At 46.2% G+C, this 16,347-nt stretch overlaps 1 protein-coding gene across 1 annotated transcript; it reads left to right on the top strand.

Moving 5' to 3' along the window:
- Positions 1-62: 62 nt before the first annotated feature.
- Positions 63-16,176, top strand: Klhl10 (kelch like family member 10). The gene is made up of 5 exons (XM_052197378.1): positions 63-293; positions 3,595-4,084; positions 5,306-5,923; positions 15,471-15,620; positions 15,794-16,176. The coding sequence occupies exons 1-5, from the start codon at positions 100-102 to the stop codon at positions 16,166-16,168; spliced, it is 1,827 nt and encodes a 608-aa protein (XP_052053338.1). The 5' UTR covers positions 63-99; the 3' UTR covers positions 16,169-16,176.
- Positions 16,177-16,347: the final 171 nt, after the last annotated feature.

Raw genomic sequence — 16,347 nt, 5'->3', positions numbered from 1 at the left:
TGTAGTAGGGAAAAGGAGCGACAGCTGGCTAAAGGGGCCCCCCATAACCCTCCCCAACACCCCAGGAGAGCAGCCTCTCTCCCCTGGTCCCAAGGTACCATGGAGATGGAGAGCACGGCGGCCTCCACCCGGTTCCACCAGCCTCACATGGAGAGGAAGATGAGCGCAATGACCTGTGAGATCTTCAACGAGCTCCGACTTGAGGGCAAACTCTGCGACGTGGTCATCAAAGTCAATGGCTTCGAGTTCAATGCTCACAAGAACATCCTCTGTAGCTGCAGCTCCTACTTTAGGTACACCGCGGGGGGAGGGGGGCAAGCTAAGCCCAGCGGGGAGAACAGGGCTCCTGGGGGGGGGTCCCTTCATCTGCTTTTCAATTTCCCATTTGCCATCTTACGTGTAGGGATATTGAAGCTCTGGCCTCCTTGGAGCCTGGCTGTGGGCTGCCTTCTACTCAAATGCAGCCAGGCCCAGAGTGCCTCTCTCTGGGTCCTGCTGTGTTTTACACTGGTCTTCAGCCAGCATCTGACAAGGCGGTGCTTTCTCCTCCTCAAGTCTCACCCCAAACAACTTTTAGTTGGTCCCCCGTGGATGTTGGACTTCAACTGAGATGCTATCAGAACTCGTGGTGCCCCTCCTGACCCAGTCCAGTAGAGAAGACTGAAAGCAGGGAGAGCGATCAATAAGGATAGAGAAGATGGAGATGAGAATCAAAGGGGAGAGAACCCAGGAAATATTTTCAAAAGAAAAGGAGTTTGAAGCCGGGCGGTGGTGGTGCACACCTGTAATCCCAGCACTCTGGGAGGCAGAGGCAGGAGGATTTCTGAGTTCGAGGCCAGCCTGGTCTACAGAGTGAGCTCCAGGACAGCCAGGGCTATACAGAGAAACCCTGTCTCGAAAAAACCAAATGCAAACAAACAAACAAACAAACAAACAAACAAACAAAAAAGGAGTTTGGGTTGAAATGCCTCTAACTCAGGGAGTGCACGGGTTCTCTTGTCTATAAGACAAGACTTACTTGGGGCCCGGGGAAATATGAGGAATATGTTCACCTTTTGCTAAAAGCTCTTATTTGAGCCCAGCTTGGTGGTTTGCAATCCCATTCACTCAGAAGCTGAGGCTTTGTGGGACTGGGGATATAGTTCAATAGTAGAAGGCTTGGGTTCAAGCCCCAGGACTCAGACAGACCATCCTCCCCAATAACCACAAGCAGTTCAGAGCCTGCCTAGGGTAAACAAATGAGACTCTGTCTCCAAAGGACCATGAAGACACAACCTGAGCTGCATACAAGACTGTCTCAGTTACCCGATTGAGAAAACCCCAATCCGGGAACTGGTGGAAGGACGGGAGCAGCAGACGGGGATTGCAACCTCGTTGGAAGAACAACATAGGTTGGCCTGACCACCTACTTCTCCCAGAGTCAAATTCTTCTTTAGGACCCATGCTTGCCAACCTGCTGCCTCTGCCAAATGCAGCCCAAAGCCGTCCACCCTTTGCTTTGTACTGCTCCCAGGGAACAAGGTTTTTCTTTACATTTCAGAATTATGGAGGGATCACAGTGTTAAAAGAACGTTTTGATGCCTAAGTCTCACTGGTCCTTAAGCCTCTTAGAAAAAACAAAATACTCTGTTTTATTCAATACCTAGAAATGTACCTATTTACAGGGGCACGCCTAACACATAGCTGTGGTCATTTGTTGCTTATTTTCTTGCTGGGGGTATGCTGGGTATTGGAAGGAAAAGACAGAGGTGAACATTCCTGTTCCCGTCAAGCTTATTATTTTTTCCATTTGTTTTATGTTTTTGTTTGTTTATTTTGTTTTGTTTCTTGAGACAGGGTTTCTCTGTGTAGCCTTAGCTGTCCTAGAACTTGCTATGTAGACCAGGGTGGCCTGGAACAGAGATCCAACGGCTTCTCCCTCCTGAGGACCTGGACTAAAGGTGTATGCCACCATGCTGGGATATACATAAATTTTTTAAAAAAATTAAATATGGAACGGTGGCTCAGTAGTAAAAGTACTTGCTACTAAGCATGATGGTCTGAGCCAGCCCCTGGGAACTGACTGGAGAGAACCAACTCCCACAAGTTGTCCTCTGACCTCCCCATGAACACCCTGCACAGGAGCACTCACTCATATATGCTTGTGTGTGTGTGTGTGTGTGTGTGTGTGTGTGTGTGTGTGTGAGCGCGCTGGGATTAAGGGCTTGTGTCACCATGCCCAGCCTTTTCCATTTGTTTAATGGTATTTCCCTCTTACCAACAAAGCCAAGGGAAGGTTTTGAATGCAAGGGGGATATGAACTCTTTCTAAAGGCCACTCTGTTGCCGGATTGTCTGCACCCATGGGAGATTTGGTGGGCAACAGGAGAAGGCAGATTTAGGTTTAATTTTGTGTGCATGAATGTTTTGTCTGCGTGTATACCTATGCGTACTTTTGTGCCTACTGCTTATGGAAGCCGGAAGATGACTATGGGTTCCTGCTGGGAATCAAACCCAGGTCCTCTGCAAGAGCAACAAGTACTCATTGCTGGGTCATGATCTCTCTATCCTCCGAGGCCCAGATAGTTGGAATTTATTTATTTATTTATTTATTGGTTTTTTTGAGACACGGTTTCTCTGTGTAGCTGTCCTGGAACTCTCTCTGTAGACCAGGCTGACCTCGAACTCAGAAATCTGCCTGCCTCTGCCTCCCAAGTGCTGGGATCAAAGGCGTGCGCCACCACTGTCCAGCAAATACAATGTTACAGTGCAGATGGCTGTGAGCCATCAAGCAGAGCCTGGGATTTGAACTAGGGTTCTTAGGATCTGTAGGCAGTGTCCTTACCTGCTGAGCCATGGCTCTAGCACTTAATATTTTATTTTAAGCATATGAGTGTCTTGTCTGTGTATATGGATGGCACCATGCACATGCCCGGTGCTTGCAGAAGTCACAAGAAGGCATTTGGAATCCATGGAACTGTGAGCTGCCATGTGGGTGTTGGGACTTGAACTTGGGTCTAGAGCAACAAGTGCTCTTAACTGCCGACGCAGCTCTCCAGACCAAGACTAGGCCTTGACCTTATTTTCGTTCTAGAGACTTGAGTCCAGATCCCACACAAAAGCCAAACGTGGTGGCATATTGTAATTCCGGTGCAGGAAGGAAAAGACAGGTTGATCCTAGGGGCTTGGCTGCCTAGCCGGTCTAGTCAGAACAGGGAGCTCCACAGAAGGTGAGAGACCCAGTCTCTCAAAAAAACAAAAACAAAAAACAAGAAAAAGAAAAAACAACAACAAAAAAAACCATAAATACACAACACATACAGTTAACATTGACCTAATTGACCTATGGCTTACATAGGCACATGACAGGAGACCATACCTGTGCTTGTGCCTGTGCATGTGTACACACACACACACACACACACACACACACACACACATCCTCACACATCTTGAAAAAAAAACCCGCAAAGACATGGTGACTACATATCCATCACCGGGCACTACTTGGAGTATGTCCAAGCCGTCCTCAGAAAGCAAAGGACCAAGGACATTGAATGGTCTCAAGGAGAATGTTTCTGTGCTAATTTCTCTCCTCTTTCCCCTCCTTCCCTAGAGCTTTGTTTACAAGTGGCTGGAACAACACTGAGAAGAAGGTTTACAACATTCCTGGCATTTCCCCCGACATGATGAAGCTAATTATTGAGTATGCATACACTCGGACCGTGCCTATCACCCCTGACAACGTGGAGAAGCTGCTGGCCGCCGCTGACCAGTTCAACATCATGGGGATTGTTAGGGGTTGCTGCGAGTTCCTCAAGTCGGAGCTGTGTCTGGATAACTGTATCGGCATCTGCAAGTTCACAGACTACTACTACTGCCCCGAGCTGAGGCAGAAGGCCTACATGTTCATCCTGCACAACTTCGAGGAGATGGTGAAGGTCTCGGCAGAGTTTCTGGAGCTCTCGGTCACCGAGCTTAAGGATATCATTGAGAAAGATGAACTCAACGTGAAGCAGGAGGACGCAGTATTTGAGGCCATTTTAAAGTGGATTTCTCACGACCCCCAAAATAGGAAGCAACATATTTCAGTTTTACTTCCTAAGGTCAAGTTTAGTTACTCTTTGCAAATCGTTAATTGCTCGCATGTGATTCCTCTACCCGGAGGGAGCGTCCCTAAGAGCCACAGAATAGATCTATCTCATTGTTCTCTTTGTCTGAAATACGTGTCCCCATTTTCTGATGACTGTGAACTCCTTGGGGGCAGACATGCCTTAGTCCCTGGCCCTGCTAGCCCTTCATATGAAAGCCAACTCCAAGTAGGTGCGCGGGTATGAGTCTGTGGTCAGGAAACACAAACAAGTGACAAGTGCCAGGCTTATGCCAGATCCCGAGGCCGTGTTGACGACGCTCAGTGAGGGGCGCCCCCTGCTCCTCCCCTGAGTTGGCAATTTTCTCTTCCCTTCATGTTGCTAGTTCTTTTAGTTTTTTTAAAGCCAAAATTGCCTTCTCGGTGTGGGGAGAGCAGCAGGCGATCCCACAGAATTTCAAAGAGTCTTTCACCCCATTGCCATTTGATCAGCTCCCCACTCCAAGGAAGAAGCTATCGCAGGAACTAAGTCCCCGAGGGTAGCACACAAGTGTAGTTACTTGGTGCTAATTACGGTTATGTTACATATGGAGCTATATTTAACTTCTGGACAATCACATGGCTCCTTTTGGTCTAAAAGCCCTACCCAGTGGCCAAGGAATGCCATCCTCAATGTCTCCCGTCTAGCTCGTTCCTTTATATGTATACCACCTCCACAAAACAAAACCATCTGTGAGTTGAATACACACTCTCTCCCACAATCCTCCTCTCCTCGATCCACTTTTCCTCTGAGTGGGTGGGGGCTTCCCTGGGTATTCCCCCACCCTGGCACTTATGAGTCTTCAAGGCTAGGCATTTCCTCTCCCTCTGACATATCCCACACATACAGGTATGGATAACAGTGCTTGGGATAGCCTCCGCTCCATTTTTAAAATGCAAACTAAGGGGCTGGAAAGATGGCTCAGAGGTTAAGAGCATGTTCAGCTCCTTCAATTCATGTGACTTCAGTTCATAGCACTCAGACCCTCCACTATTTACAACTCTAGCTCTAGGGGATCCAATGCCGTCCCCTGGTCTCAGCCAGTTCACACACACACACACACACACACACACTTTAAAAGCACAAACCAGAATAGTCCCAGAAACCCAAAGGCAGATGGTACAGCAGGGCTTAAAGAGATGGGACTTGCCCGATATCCTTGCCTCACCTGAATAAATTTCTGTATTTTCTTCTTAGGTTCGCCTGGCCCTAATGCATGCTGAGTACTTCATGAATAATGTTAAGATGAATGACTATGTCAAAGACAGTGAGGAATGTAAGCCAGTCATCATTAACGCCCTAAAGGCTATGTATGACCTGAACATGAACGGACCCTCCAATTCTGACTTCACCAACCCACTTACCAGGCCCCGCCTGCCCTACGCCATCCTATTTGCTATTGGTGGCTGGAGTGGCGGGAGCCCCACCAATGCCATTGAGGCATATGATGCTCGAGCAGACAGATGGGTGAATGTCACGTGTGAGGAAGAAAGTCCTCGAGCCTACCACGGGGCAGCCTACTTGAAAGGCTATGTTTATATCATCGGGGGGTTTGATAGCGTAGACTACTTCAATAGTGTTAAGCGTTTTGACCCTGTGAAGAAAACCTGGCACCAAGTGGCCCCTATGCACTCTAGACGTTGCTATGTCAGCGTGACAGTCCTCAGCAATTTCATCTATGCCATGGGAGGGTTTGATGGCTATGTGCGTCTCAACACTGCTGAACGGTATGAACCGGAGACCAACCAATGGACACTCATTGCCCCCATGCACGAGCAGCGGAGCGATGCAAGCGCCACAACACTCTACGGGAAGGTAAAGAACCAGGGTGGAAGGGGAAGACGGATACTGCTCATCCTCTGGGGATGAGGCTGGAAGACAAAATGGCAACACTCACAGTTGTCTTTCAGTATCCACTGAAGATTGGATGACGGTCCCCTGTACACAGCCGCATCCAGATGCTCGAGTCTCATAGAACATGGTATGGTGCTTGTGTATAGCCTATGTGCAGTTGGGTGTGGGGGCACACACCCATAAACCTAGCACTTGGGAGGCTAAGACAGGAAGATTGCTGTAGTTTAAGGGCAGCTTGGGCTACGCAGGAAGACTCTATCTGAAAGAAAACTGTTGTATGCTATGCTCTCATATACTTCGGTCATCTTAAGATTGCTTATAATACCTGACATTATGTAAACACTGTTCATTGCCATACTGTATTTTTGATAACTATGAGAAATATCTATACATTTTCCATATGTACATTTAAATTTTTTAGATGGAAGGCATGCTGTGTACATGTGGGGGTCAGAGGACAACTTGTAGTAGTAGATTCTCTCCCCTACTAGGTGGGGTCCAGGGACAAACTCAGATCTTCAGGTTTTGTGGCAAGTGTCATTACTTACTGAACCAGCTCACTAGCAAAGTTTTTATTTTTATTAGAATTTTTTTAAAAAAATGTATTATGTGCTTGAATGTTTCTCCTGTATATATATATATATATATATATATATATATATATATATATATATATATATATATATATATATATATGTGTGTGTGTGTGTGCCATATTGATGGCTAGTGTTCGGGCAGGTCAGAAAAGGGCATCAGATCCCCTGGAATTAGAGTTACAGGCAATTGTGAGCCAGCGTGTGGGTGCTGGAAGGCCAATTCTGGGTCCTCTGCAAGAGTAACAAGTGTAGCCTGGTCATAGTAACAAGTGCTTTAAATCCCCAGCACCAGGGAGGCAGAGGCAGAGGCAGGTCTCTGTGAGTTCAAGGCCAGCCTCATTGCCATAGTGAGTTCCAGGACAGCCAGGGCTACATATTGTCACCCTGTCTCAAAAACAAAAACAAAACAAAACAAAACAAAAAAACAAAACAAACAACAAACAAACAAACACAGAACCAGAAAATTAACAAGTGCTGTAAACTACCGAGCCATCTCTCCAGCCCCCACTAACTTATCTGAGACAGTTGTTCTATGTATGCCTGATTGGCTGGGATTCCTAAAGTTCCTCTTGCCTCTGTCTCCAGAGTGCTGGGATTAAAGGCATGTGCGGCTTTGACTTTTGTGTTGTTTGAGAGAGGGTCTCACGGAATAGCCAAAGCTAGCCTCAAAGCTTCAGTCCAGTCCTTGAAGAAGCCCCTGCCAGAGCCTCTTGATTTTCGTAATCACTGGTGCGAGCCATTATGCCCAGCCCGGACACAGCCCTCTCCCCAAGAGTTTCTTTCTTTCTTTCTTTCTTTCTTTCTTTCTTTCTTTCTTTCTTTCTTTCTTTCTTTCTTTCTTTCTTTCTTCTCTTCTCTCTCTCTCTCTCTCTCTCTCTCTCTCTCTCTCTCTTTCTCTCTCTCTCTCTCTCTCTCTCTCTCTCTCTCTTTCTTTCTTTCTTGGGGGGGGGAGGGTTTCGAGACTGGGTTTCTCTGTATAGCCCTGGCTGTCCTGGAACTCACTCTGTAGACCAGGCTGGTCTCGAACTTAGAAATCCGCCTGCCTCTGCCTCCCAGAGTGCTAGGATCCCCAAGAGTTTCTAAGATTGGTTTTTGTTGTTGTTGTTGTTGTTGTTGTTTTCCTGTTGAGGGGCAGGGATAGGGTGCTAAAAAGATGGCCCAGTTGTTAAGGGCACTTATTGCTCTTGTAGAGGACCCAAGTTCAATTCCCGGCACCCACATGAAGAGGGCAGCTCACAACTTATTTTAAATCCAGTTCCAGGGAATCCAACATCCAACATCTCCCTCTGGCTTCTGAGGGCTCTCTCCTCCTCCTCCTCATCTTCCTCCTCCTCATCATCTTCCTCCTCTTCCTCCTTCTCCTCCTCCTCCTTCTCCTCCTCCTCATCTTCCTCCTCCTCCTCTCCTCCTCCTCATCTTCCTCCTCTTCCTCCTCCTCCTCTTCCTCCTTCTCCTCATCTTCCTCCTCCTCCTCATCTTCCTCATCTTCCTCCTCCTCATCTTCCTCCTCCTCCTCTCCTCCTCCTCATCTTCCTCCTCTTCCTCCTTCTCATCTTCCTCATCTTCCTCCTCCTCCTCTCCTCCTCCTCATCTTCCTCCTCTTCCTCCTTCTCATCTTCCTCATCTTCCTCCTCCTCCTCTCCTCCTCCTCATCTTACTCCTCCTCCTCATCTTCCTCCTCCTTATCTTCCTCATCTTCCTCCTCCTCCTCATCTTCCTCCTCCTCCTCCTCATCTTCCTCCTCCTCATCTTCCTTCTCTTCCTCCTTCTTCTCCTCCTCATCTTCCTCCTCCTCCTCATCTTCCTTCTCTTCCTCCTTCTCCTCCTCCTCACCTTCCTCCTTCTCCTCTCCTCCTCCTCTCTCTCTCTCCCCTCCCCCACACCAATACTTTTGTTTAAGTTTTAAAGGGGCTTAGGAGATGACTCAGTGGTTAAGAGCACTGGTTGCTCTTCCAGATGGACCCAGGTTCAATTCCCAGCACCCATATGGCAACTCATACCTGTCTATAACTCCAGTTTCAGGGGATTTGACACCCTTGCATAATCATATATGCAGGCAAAACGCTAATGAACAAAAAATAAAAATAAATTTAAAAGTCTTTTTTGAATGTTTTAAAAACTATGTATGGCCGGGAGGCGGTGGTGGCGCACGCCTTTGATCCCAGCACTTGGGAGGCAGAGGCAGATGGATTTCTGAGTTCGAGGCCAGCCTAGTCTACAGAGTGAGTTCCAGGACAGCCAGAACTACACAGAGAAACCCTGTCTCAAAAAAAACACCAATAAATAAATAAATAAAACAATAAATAAATAAATAAATAAAACTATATATGAATGTTCATGTGAAAGAGTGTGAGAAGAATGCAGGGTCCAGAGGCCAGATACCCAGAGTGCAGTCACAAATGGTTGTGGACTGTTAGTTGTGGGTTCTGGAGACCAAACTTAGGTCTTGTTCAAGAACAATATGTCCTCTTAACCACTGGGCCAACTCTCTAGTTTCATGTTCTCTCTCTCTCTCTCTCTCTCTCTCTCTCTCTCTCTCTCTCTCTCTCTCTCTCTTTCTCTCTCTCTCTCTTCCTCTCTCTAACAGGGTTTTAGTGTATAGTCCTGGCTGTCCCGGAACTCACTCTGTAGACCCAGGCTGGCCTCGGACTCTGATCTACCAGCCTCTGCCTCCCAAATGCTGGGATTAAAGGTGTGTGTGCCACTACTGCCTAGCCTCCTTTTCCTTTTTCAACCACACTTTTATTTAGCGTGTGTGTAAAAGCATTCTGGGGTGTACATGTGGCGTGGTCAGAGGGCAACATGCAGGAGGCGGTTTTCTTCCTCCCTCTGTGTAGGGCAAGCTCCTTTACCCACTGAGCTTCCCAGCCCTCCTCAATAATTTTTTTCTTTACCTCTTTAATTATTTGTGTGTGGGGTAATATATGTGATACAGTACAGGTGTAGAGGTCAGAGGGCAACTTTCCTTTGCACCATGTCAGCTCAGTGACAAGAGCTGTTGCCCACTGAGCCATCTCACTTAGCCCTACCCCCAGTATCTGCTATCCCAGTTCTAATACATGGATGTGTGGAACCTGAGGCACACAAGGCTGACTGTGCTCTTTTGCTTATTAAAAAAAAAAATGTGCCAGGCATGGTGGCACACGCTATAATCCCAGCACTGCAGAGGTAGAGGCAGGTGGATTTCTGCAGAACTTGAGGCAAAAACCTGGTCTACATAACTCTAGGACCTATAGGATAGACCAAAAAGTAAGACTCTTCTTCAAATAAAACCAAACCCAAAACAACAAAACAAAATACATGGCTGGGTGTGGTAGTGCACACCTTAATCCCAGTACTCGAGAAGCTGAGGCAGGCAAATCTCTGTGAGTTCGAGGCCAGCCTGGTTTCTATAGTGAGTTCCAGGACAGCCAGGGCTACAGAGTAAGGCAAGCCCGTCTCAAAATAAAGCAATAGAAAAAGAGCAACCCATGCAACTGGGAAGGAATATAACTCAGTTGGCAGAGATCAGTTGCCCAGCAAACAGAAGCCATGGGTTCAGTTTTCAGCACCAAGTAAGACTAGGTGTGGGGGCACACGGCTGTCATCCTGGGGAGGGGAGTGCAGGAGAACCAGAAATTTAAGATCATTGTCTTTGGCTACCTGGTGAGCTTAAGGCTAACCTGGGGAAAACAAGACCCTGTCTCAAAATGTGGGGAGATGGCTTAGCTGGTAGTGTTTGCCTTGCCAAATTAGATCCTCAGCACGCATGTCCATGCAGAAATAGCTGGGTATGGTGGCATTTCGTTGTAATCTCAGTGCTGGGGAGACAGAGACAAGCAGGTCGCTATTCTCCAATGACCAACTAACCTAACCTAATTGGCAAGTTCCAAGACAGCGAGAAACCCTTTCTCAAAACACACAACCCACCAAAGAAGAGGGGAAGCTGAAAAGATGGCTCAGTGGTTAAGAGCGCTTGCCGGTCTCGAAGAGGATCTGGGTTTCGGTATCAGCACCCACGAGGCAGCTCGCAACCATCTGTAGCTCCAGTTCCAGGGGAAATTGATGCCCTATACTGACCTGTGTATACGTGGTACACAAATAGATGAGCAAGCTTGTAATCTCAGTGCACACACATACACATAATAGTACACACACACACATAATCAGAAATAAATAAGTCAAAAATAAAAAGATAGATGGCACCACCCAGGTGGCTCAGCGTGAAAAAGAGCTTGCCACATGAGGAGAAACCAATTCTAAGAGTTTTTACTTCCAAATGTGCATAATGGCAAATGTACAGAGACACTTGTATATGCATGTGCACATGCACATGTGTGCTTATACACATACATGCAATATACATGTTTTAAAAAGTGGATGATTCCTGAGGATCCAATGTTATTTTCTGGCCTCCGCATGCATACACACATACATACATACATACATACATACATACATACATACATACTGGCACCCACACACTCATTCATATGCACACATAATCCATGCACATATAGAGAATAAATTTATATCATATAGATTGGCATTAAAAATGCCCCCTGGGGGGTCTGGAGTGATGGCTCTGTGGTTAAGAGTAATGGCTGCACTTCCAGAAGACCAGTTAGGTTCCAGCACCCACATGACAGCTAACAGTCTGCAACTCCAGTTCCAAGATACGGTGGTTTGAGTAGGCCTTGTTGGAGTAGGTGTGATCTTGAAGGAACTGTATCACTGTGTGGGAGGGCAAGGAGTCCCTCCTCCTAACCGCAGTGGGAGTCAGTCTTCTGTTTACCCTTGGAACAAGCTGTAGAACTCTGAACTCCTCCAGTGCCATGCCTGTCTGGAAGCTGCTGTAGTTCCTGCCTTTATGATAACAGATTGAACCTCTCAACCTATAAGCCAGCCCTAATTAAATGTCTTTTGTAAGAGTTGCCTTGGTCATGGGGTCTCTTCACAGCAGTAAAACCCTAAGACAGAAGTTGGTAGTAAGGACTGTGGTATTGCTATGATAGGCCTGACCATGTTTTTCTTTGGAAAAATGTAGATTTGGAGACTTTGGATTTGGAAAACCATGGAATGCTTTAAGTGAGGCTTAATGGGTCATACTAGTAGGAACATGGAAGACAGTGGTGCTGAGGGTCATTTGAACTCTGTAGGCCTGCTAGCCCAAGAGGTTTCAATGGAGAAGAATGTTAGTCTGTGGCCTAGAGACCGTTTTTGTGATATTTTAGTGAAAAATATGGGTGGTTTTTTTGCCATTGTCTGAAGAGTCTGCCTGAGGCTAAGGTGAAGAGATTTAGATTAATTTGACAAAGTAAGTCTCAAAACAGCCTGGTATAAATTCTGTTGTACAGTTACTAAAGTTTGCTAATATGAAGAACATTTTAATGAAAAGAAGCAAGCTGAGAAAGGATAAATATAAAATTTGAAATTAAAAATTTCAGCCGGGCGGTGGTGGCGCACGCCTGTAATCCCAGCACTCTGGGAGGCAGAGGCAGGCAGATTTCTGAGTTTGAGGCCAGCCTGGTCTACAGAGTGAGTTCCAGGACAGCCAGGGCTACACAGAGAAACCCTGTCTCGAAAAAACTAAAACCAAAAAAAAAAAAAATTCAAGTAATAAAGGGACACCAGAAAGTGAAATGACGCTGAATCCTGTGTTCAAGGAGATAAGCCTTGATGAGATTTCACAGATGAGGGGGGGAGTGGTGATCTTAGAGCAAGATCCCACCTAGCTAAGCTTACTCTTTATGCTTTTGCAGTTGAATAAGGGATGGTCATATCTTGGTATTATTATTATTACTTCGTTATTGTTTTCGCTTGAGATTTAATCTGAAATGTACTACAATCCAGAAATAGAGGACACATGCTTCTGATCTGGATCTCTAGGAACTGTGGTTATGAAAAGCTTAAGCCCAGGCATGGTAGTACACACCTTTAATCCCAGGAGACAAAGCCAAGCAGATCTCTGAGTTCAAGGCTAGCCCGAGACAGAGGAAGTTCTAGGTGAAGAAAAACTTAAATGCAGGCATGGTGGTACACACCTTTAATCTTAACATTCAGGAGACAGATCCATGCAGACCTCTGAGTTTAAGATCAATCTACTGAGCAAGTTCCAGGACTGCCAAGCTTTGGCAGTGAGGGAGTTGGAAAACGGAAAGCTGGTAATAGAATTAGAGGGGCCGTGTTCCAGTCTCAGCAAGCAGAACTCGGTAGCTTAGGCCAGGTGGCTCTGGCTTTAGAGTCAAAAACAGAAGGGACTACTGGGACTATTGATGCTGGTTAGCTGGAGCTAAGAAATTAGCAGTAATTAACAAGAGACTAGCATCACTGAGGTGAAATCTGGGAAATGTTGTCTGAGATCACAAAGAAGCCGTGTTTCAGAGATAGCCCAGGTTGTACCTACCTCATGCTGCAGCTGAACTTGGTAATGTGTAAGAGTCACCCAGGTGGTGCAGGATTTGAATGCATGAAGGGATAGAGAGCAGATGAGGCTCAGCACTGAGAGAGGCCCGGGAAAACCATTGGTGGAGATGCAGCCTCAGTTGCAGTTGACGGCCTAGGACTGAAGGGGTCAAGCTGAGGTGTAGCACCACGAAGAGAGCCTATGAGAGGCTATTGGTGAAGCCTAGTTGCAGTGGAAGACCCTAATGTATTTGAGATGCCAGTTCCTTGGGATGATCACCAAGAACACCAACAGAATGCTAGAGGAGCTTAGAAAATCATGTCTGGATCCCAGACATTGGAATAAAAAGCTGTGAAGGTGAAGTTGACCTGGAGACCCCAAGATGTTAAAGATGCCAGAGCTGTGGGATATCTGCTGAGGAAAGCTGCTAATAGGGAGTGGAACCAGCCCAGGAGAATGAAGTTTGCTATAGTAAACAAAGATGAAAAAGGAGTTGGAGATCTGAAGACAACTCTGACATCAGATATGGAGATGCAGAGTATGGAGTTGGCCCAGACTGTTTCCTAACTTGCTTTGGGAATTACAGTTAAGTGATTGGCTGAATCTCAGAAGAGACTTTGAACTTTTAACATTGAGACTGCTATAGACTATGGGGACTTTGGAAGTCGGACTAAATGTATTTTGCTTTAAGCTATATTTAGGTATGACCCCCATAGACTTTTGTTTGAACAAGCCTATGAGGGCCAGGGAGTGGAATGTGGTGGTTTGAATATGCTTGGCCCAGGGAATGGCACTATTAGGAAGTGTGGCCTTGTTGGAGAAGTGTGTCACTGTGGGAGAGGGCAAGGAGATCCTCCTCCTAACTCCATGGGAGTCAGTCTTCTCCCAGCTGCTTTTGGAACAAGATGAACTCTCAGTTCCTCCAGCACCATGCCTGCCTGGAAGCTGCTGTTTCCTGCCTTGATAATGGATTGAACCTCTCAACCTGTAAGCCAGCCCCAATTATATGTTGTCCTTTATAAGAATTGTCTTGATCATGGTGTCTGTTTACTGCAGTAAAACCCTAAGACACAAGGGAATCTAACACCTTCTGGCCTCTGAGGACATGACATGCATGATTGTATAGATAGGCATACTGACAAAACATCCATACACATCAACAAAATGTCTTAAAAAGTGATCCTCTGGGGGGCTGGAGAGATGGCTCAGTGGTTAAGAGCACTGACTGCTCTTCCGAAGGTCCTGAGTTCAAATCCCAGCAACCACATGATGGCTCACAACCATGCGTAATGAGATCTGACACCCTCTTCTGGTGTGTCTGAAGACAGTTACAGTGTCCTTACATATAATAAATAAATAAATCTTTAAAAAAAAAAAGTGATCCTCTGGATGTCTCAAATCTGATAACCTGACTTCTATCCTTAGTATCTAGGAGTGATAAGAGAGAACTCACCTCTTGCAAGTTGTCCTTTACCTCCACATGCATGTCCTGGCAAAGGTACATGCATGCATCCAAATAAATGTAATTGAGAGGAAAAAAAACAAAACTCAGAAAGTCAGGTGTGGTGGTATACGCTTTTTTTAAAAAAAAGGTTTATTCATTTTATATATGTGAGTACACCTGTAGCTGTCTTCAGACATACAAGAAGAGGGCATTGGATACCACCATTACAGATGGTTGTGAGCCACCATGTGGTTGCTGGGAATTGAACTCAGGACCTCTGGAAGAACAGCCAGTGCTCTTAACCGCTGAGCCATCTCTCCAGCCCCTGTGGTATAATTCAGGAGACTGAGGGAGGTAGGTCAGTCTGGTCTACATGCTGAAAAGCACAGGAATAGGCTGGAGAGATCATGGCTCAATGGTTAAGGCTGTTCTTCCAGAAGACCTGGGTTCAATTACAACCACCCACATGGCAGCTCACAACCATCTGTAACTCTAATCCCAGGGATCTCACACTCTGTAGACCAGACTGGCCTTGAACTCAGAGATCCACCTGCCTCTGTCTCCCAAGTGCTGGGATTAAAGGCGTGCTCCACCACTGCCTGGCAGATCTCACACTCTCTTCTGGCCTTCACTGACACTGCAAATATGTGGTTCATAGATATAACTGTAGGCAAAACACCTATAAATAATAGATACATAAAATAATATGCAAGCTGTCCCTGATCATGTTTACCAGCTAGCCTGCAACTTGGAGCCTGCAATAGGCTAAAGTCTGGGCTGGGGCAGCTACTATGTCCTATCCATGTCCTAAGAAGATAGCTCTCCAAGTTAAAAAGCTAAAAAAGAAGCTGGGCGGTGGTGGCGCATGCCTGTAATCCCAGCACTCTGGGAGGCAGAGGCAGGTGGATTTCTGAGTTTGAGGCCAGCCTGGTCTACAGAGTGAGTTCCAGGACAGCCAGGGCTATACAGAGAAACCCTGTCTCAAGAAAACCAACTCCCCCCCCCAAAAAAAAAAGCTGACATGTACCTGTCTTCTGTCAACTCCCCAGTATAATTTAGCAATCCTGAATTCTCTCCACACAGGTCTACATATGTGGTGGGTTTAATGGAAACGAATGCCTGTTTACAGCAGAAGTCTACAACACCGAGAGCAATCAATGGACAGTCATTGCACCCATGAGGAGCAGGAGGAGTGGAATAGGTGTAATTGCTTACGGGGAACATGTATACGCAGTGAGTTTTTATTGTACAATGATAAAGTGGCACCCTTAGATTCTTCTAATAATAGCCTACCACTGGCAAGCATTTGAAAAGAGGCATAGTGTCAATGGTCCTCCCCACAAGGGCTTCCTATGTGAACAGAAGCAGTAGATAGCAGTCAACCTTGTTTCTTTTGCTCTTCACAGGTAGGTGGCTTTGATGGAGCCAATCGACTGAGGAGTGCGGAAGCCTACAGCCCAGTGGCTAATACTTGGCGCACGATCCCCACTATGTTTAACCCTCGTAGCAATTTTGGGATCGAGGTAGTGGACGACCTCTTGTTTGTGGTGGGTGGCTTCAATGGCTTTACCACCACCTTTAATGTTGAGTGCTATGATGAAAAGACCGATGAGTGGTATGACGCTCATGACATGAGCATATACCGCAGTGCTCTGAGCTGCTGCGTGGTACCAGGGCTAGCCAATGTTGGGGAGTATGCAGCTAGACGGGACAACTTCACGGGATTAGCACTGCGAGATGAAGTAAAGTATTCCGCTTCGACAAGTACCCTACCTGTATGAGCCTCTTCATTTAGCTAATAAAAAGTCTAAGCAATAAGAATTAATTCTTTTTTTAAATAAATGCAGTGTTTAAACTTGTAAGAGTACTGGAAAATGTTCAACTTAAGGGAAGCAAGGGTTGGATGAATGAGGGAGTAAGGAAGGTGATTGATTACATTCAACAGTGGATGATGAAGAAA

Source organism: Apodemus sylvaticus, chromosome 10, assembly GCF_947179515.1.
Source record: "Apodemus sylvaticus chromosome 10, mApoSyl1.1, whole genome shotgun sequence".
NCBI classification, from domain to species: Eukaryota; Metazoa; Chordata; class Mammalia; order Rodentia; family Muridae; genus Apodemus; species Apodemus sylvaticus.
The sequence above is the reverse complement of the archived record's forward strand: the minus strand, read 5'-3'. Positions and strand labels throughout refer to the sequence as shown.

Excerpts from the sequence above, each read along its gene's own strand:
- Klhl10 (XM_052197378.1), top strand. The coding sequence starts at position 100 with ATGGAGATGGAGAGCACGGCGGCCTCCACCCGGTTCCACCAGCCTCAC. Across the intron at positions 4,085-5,305 it reads TTTCAGTTTTACTTCCTAAG|GTTCGCCTGGCCCTAATGCA; the intron begins GTCAAGTTTAGT and ends TTTTCTTCTTAG. Across the intron at positions 5,924-15,470 it reads CCACAACACTCTACGGGAAG|GTCTACATATGTGGTGGGTT; the intron begins GTAAAGAACCAG and ends CTCTCCACACAG.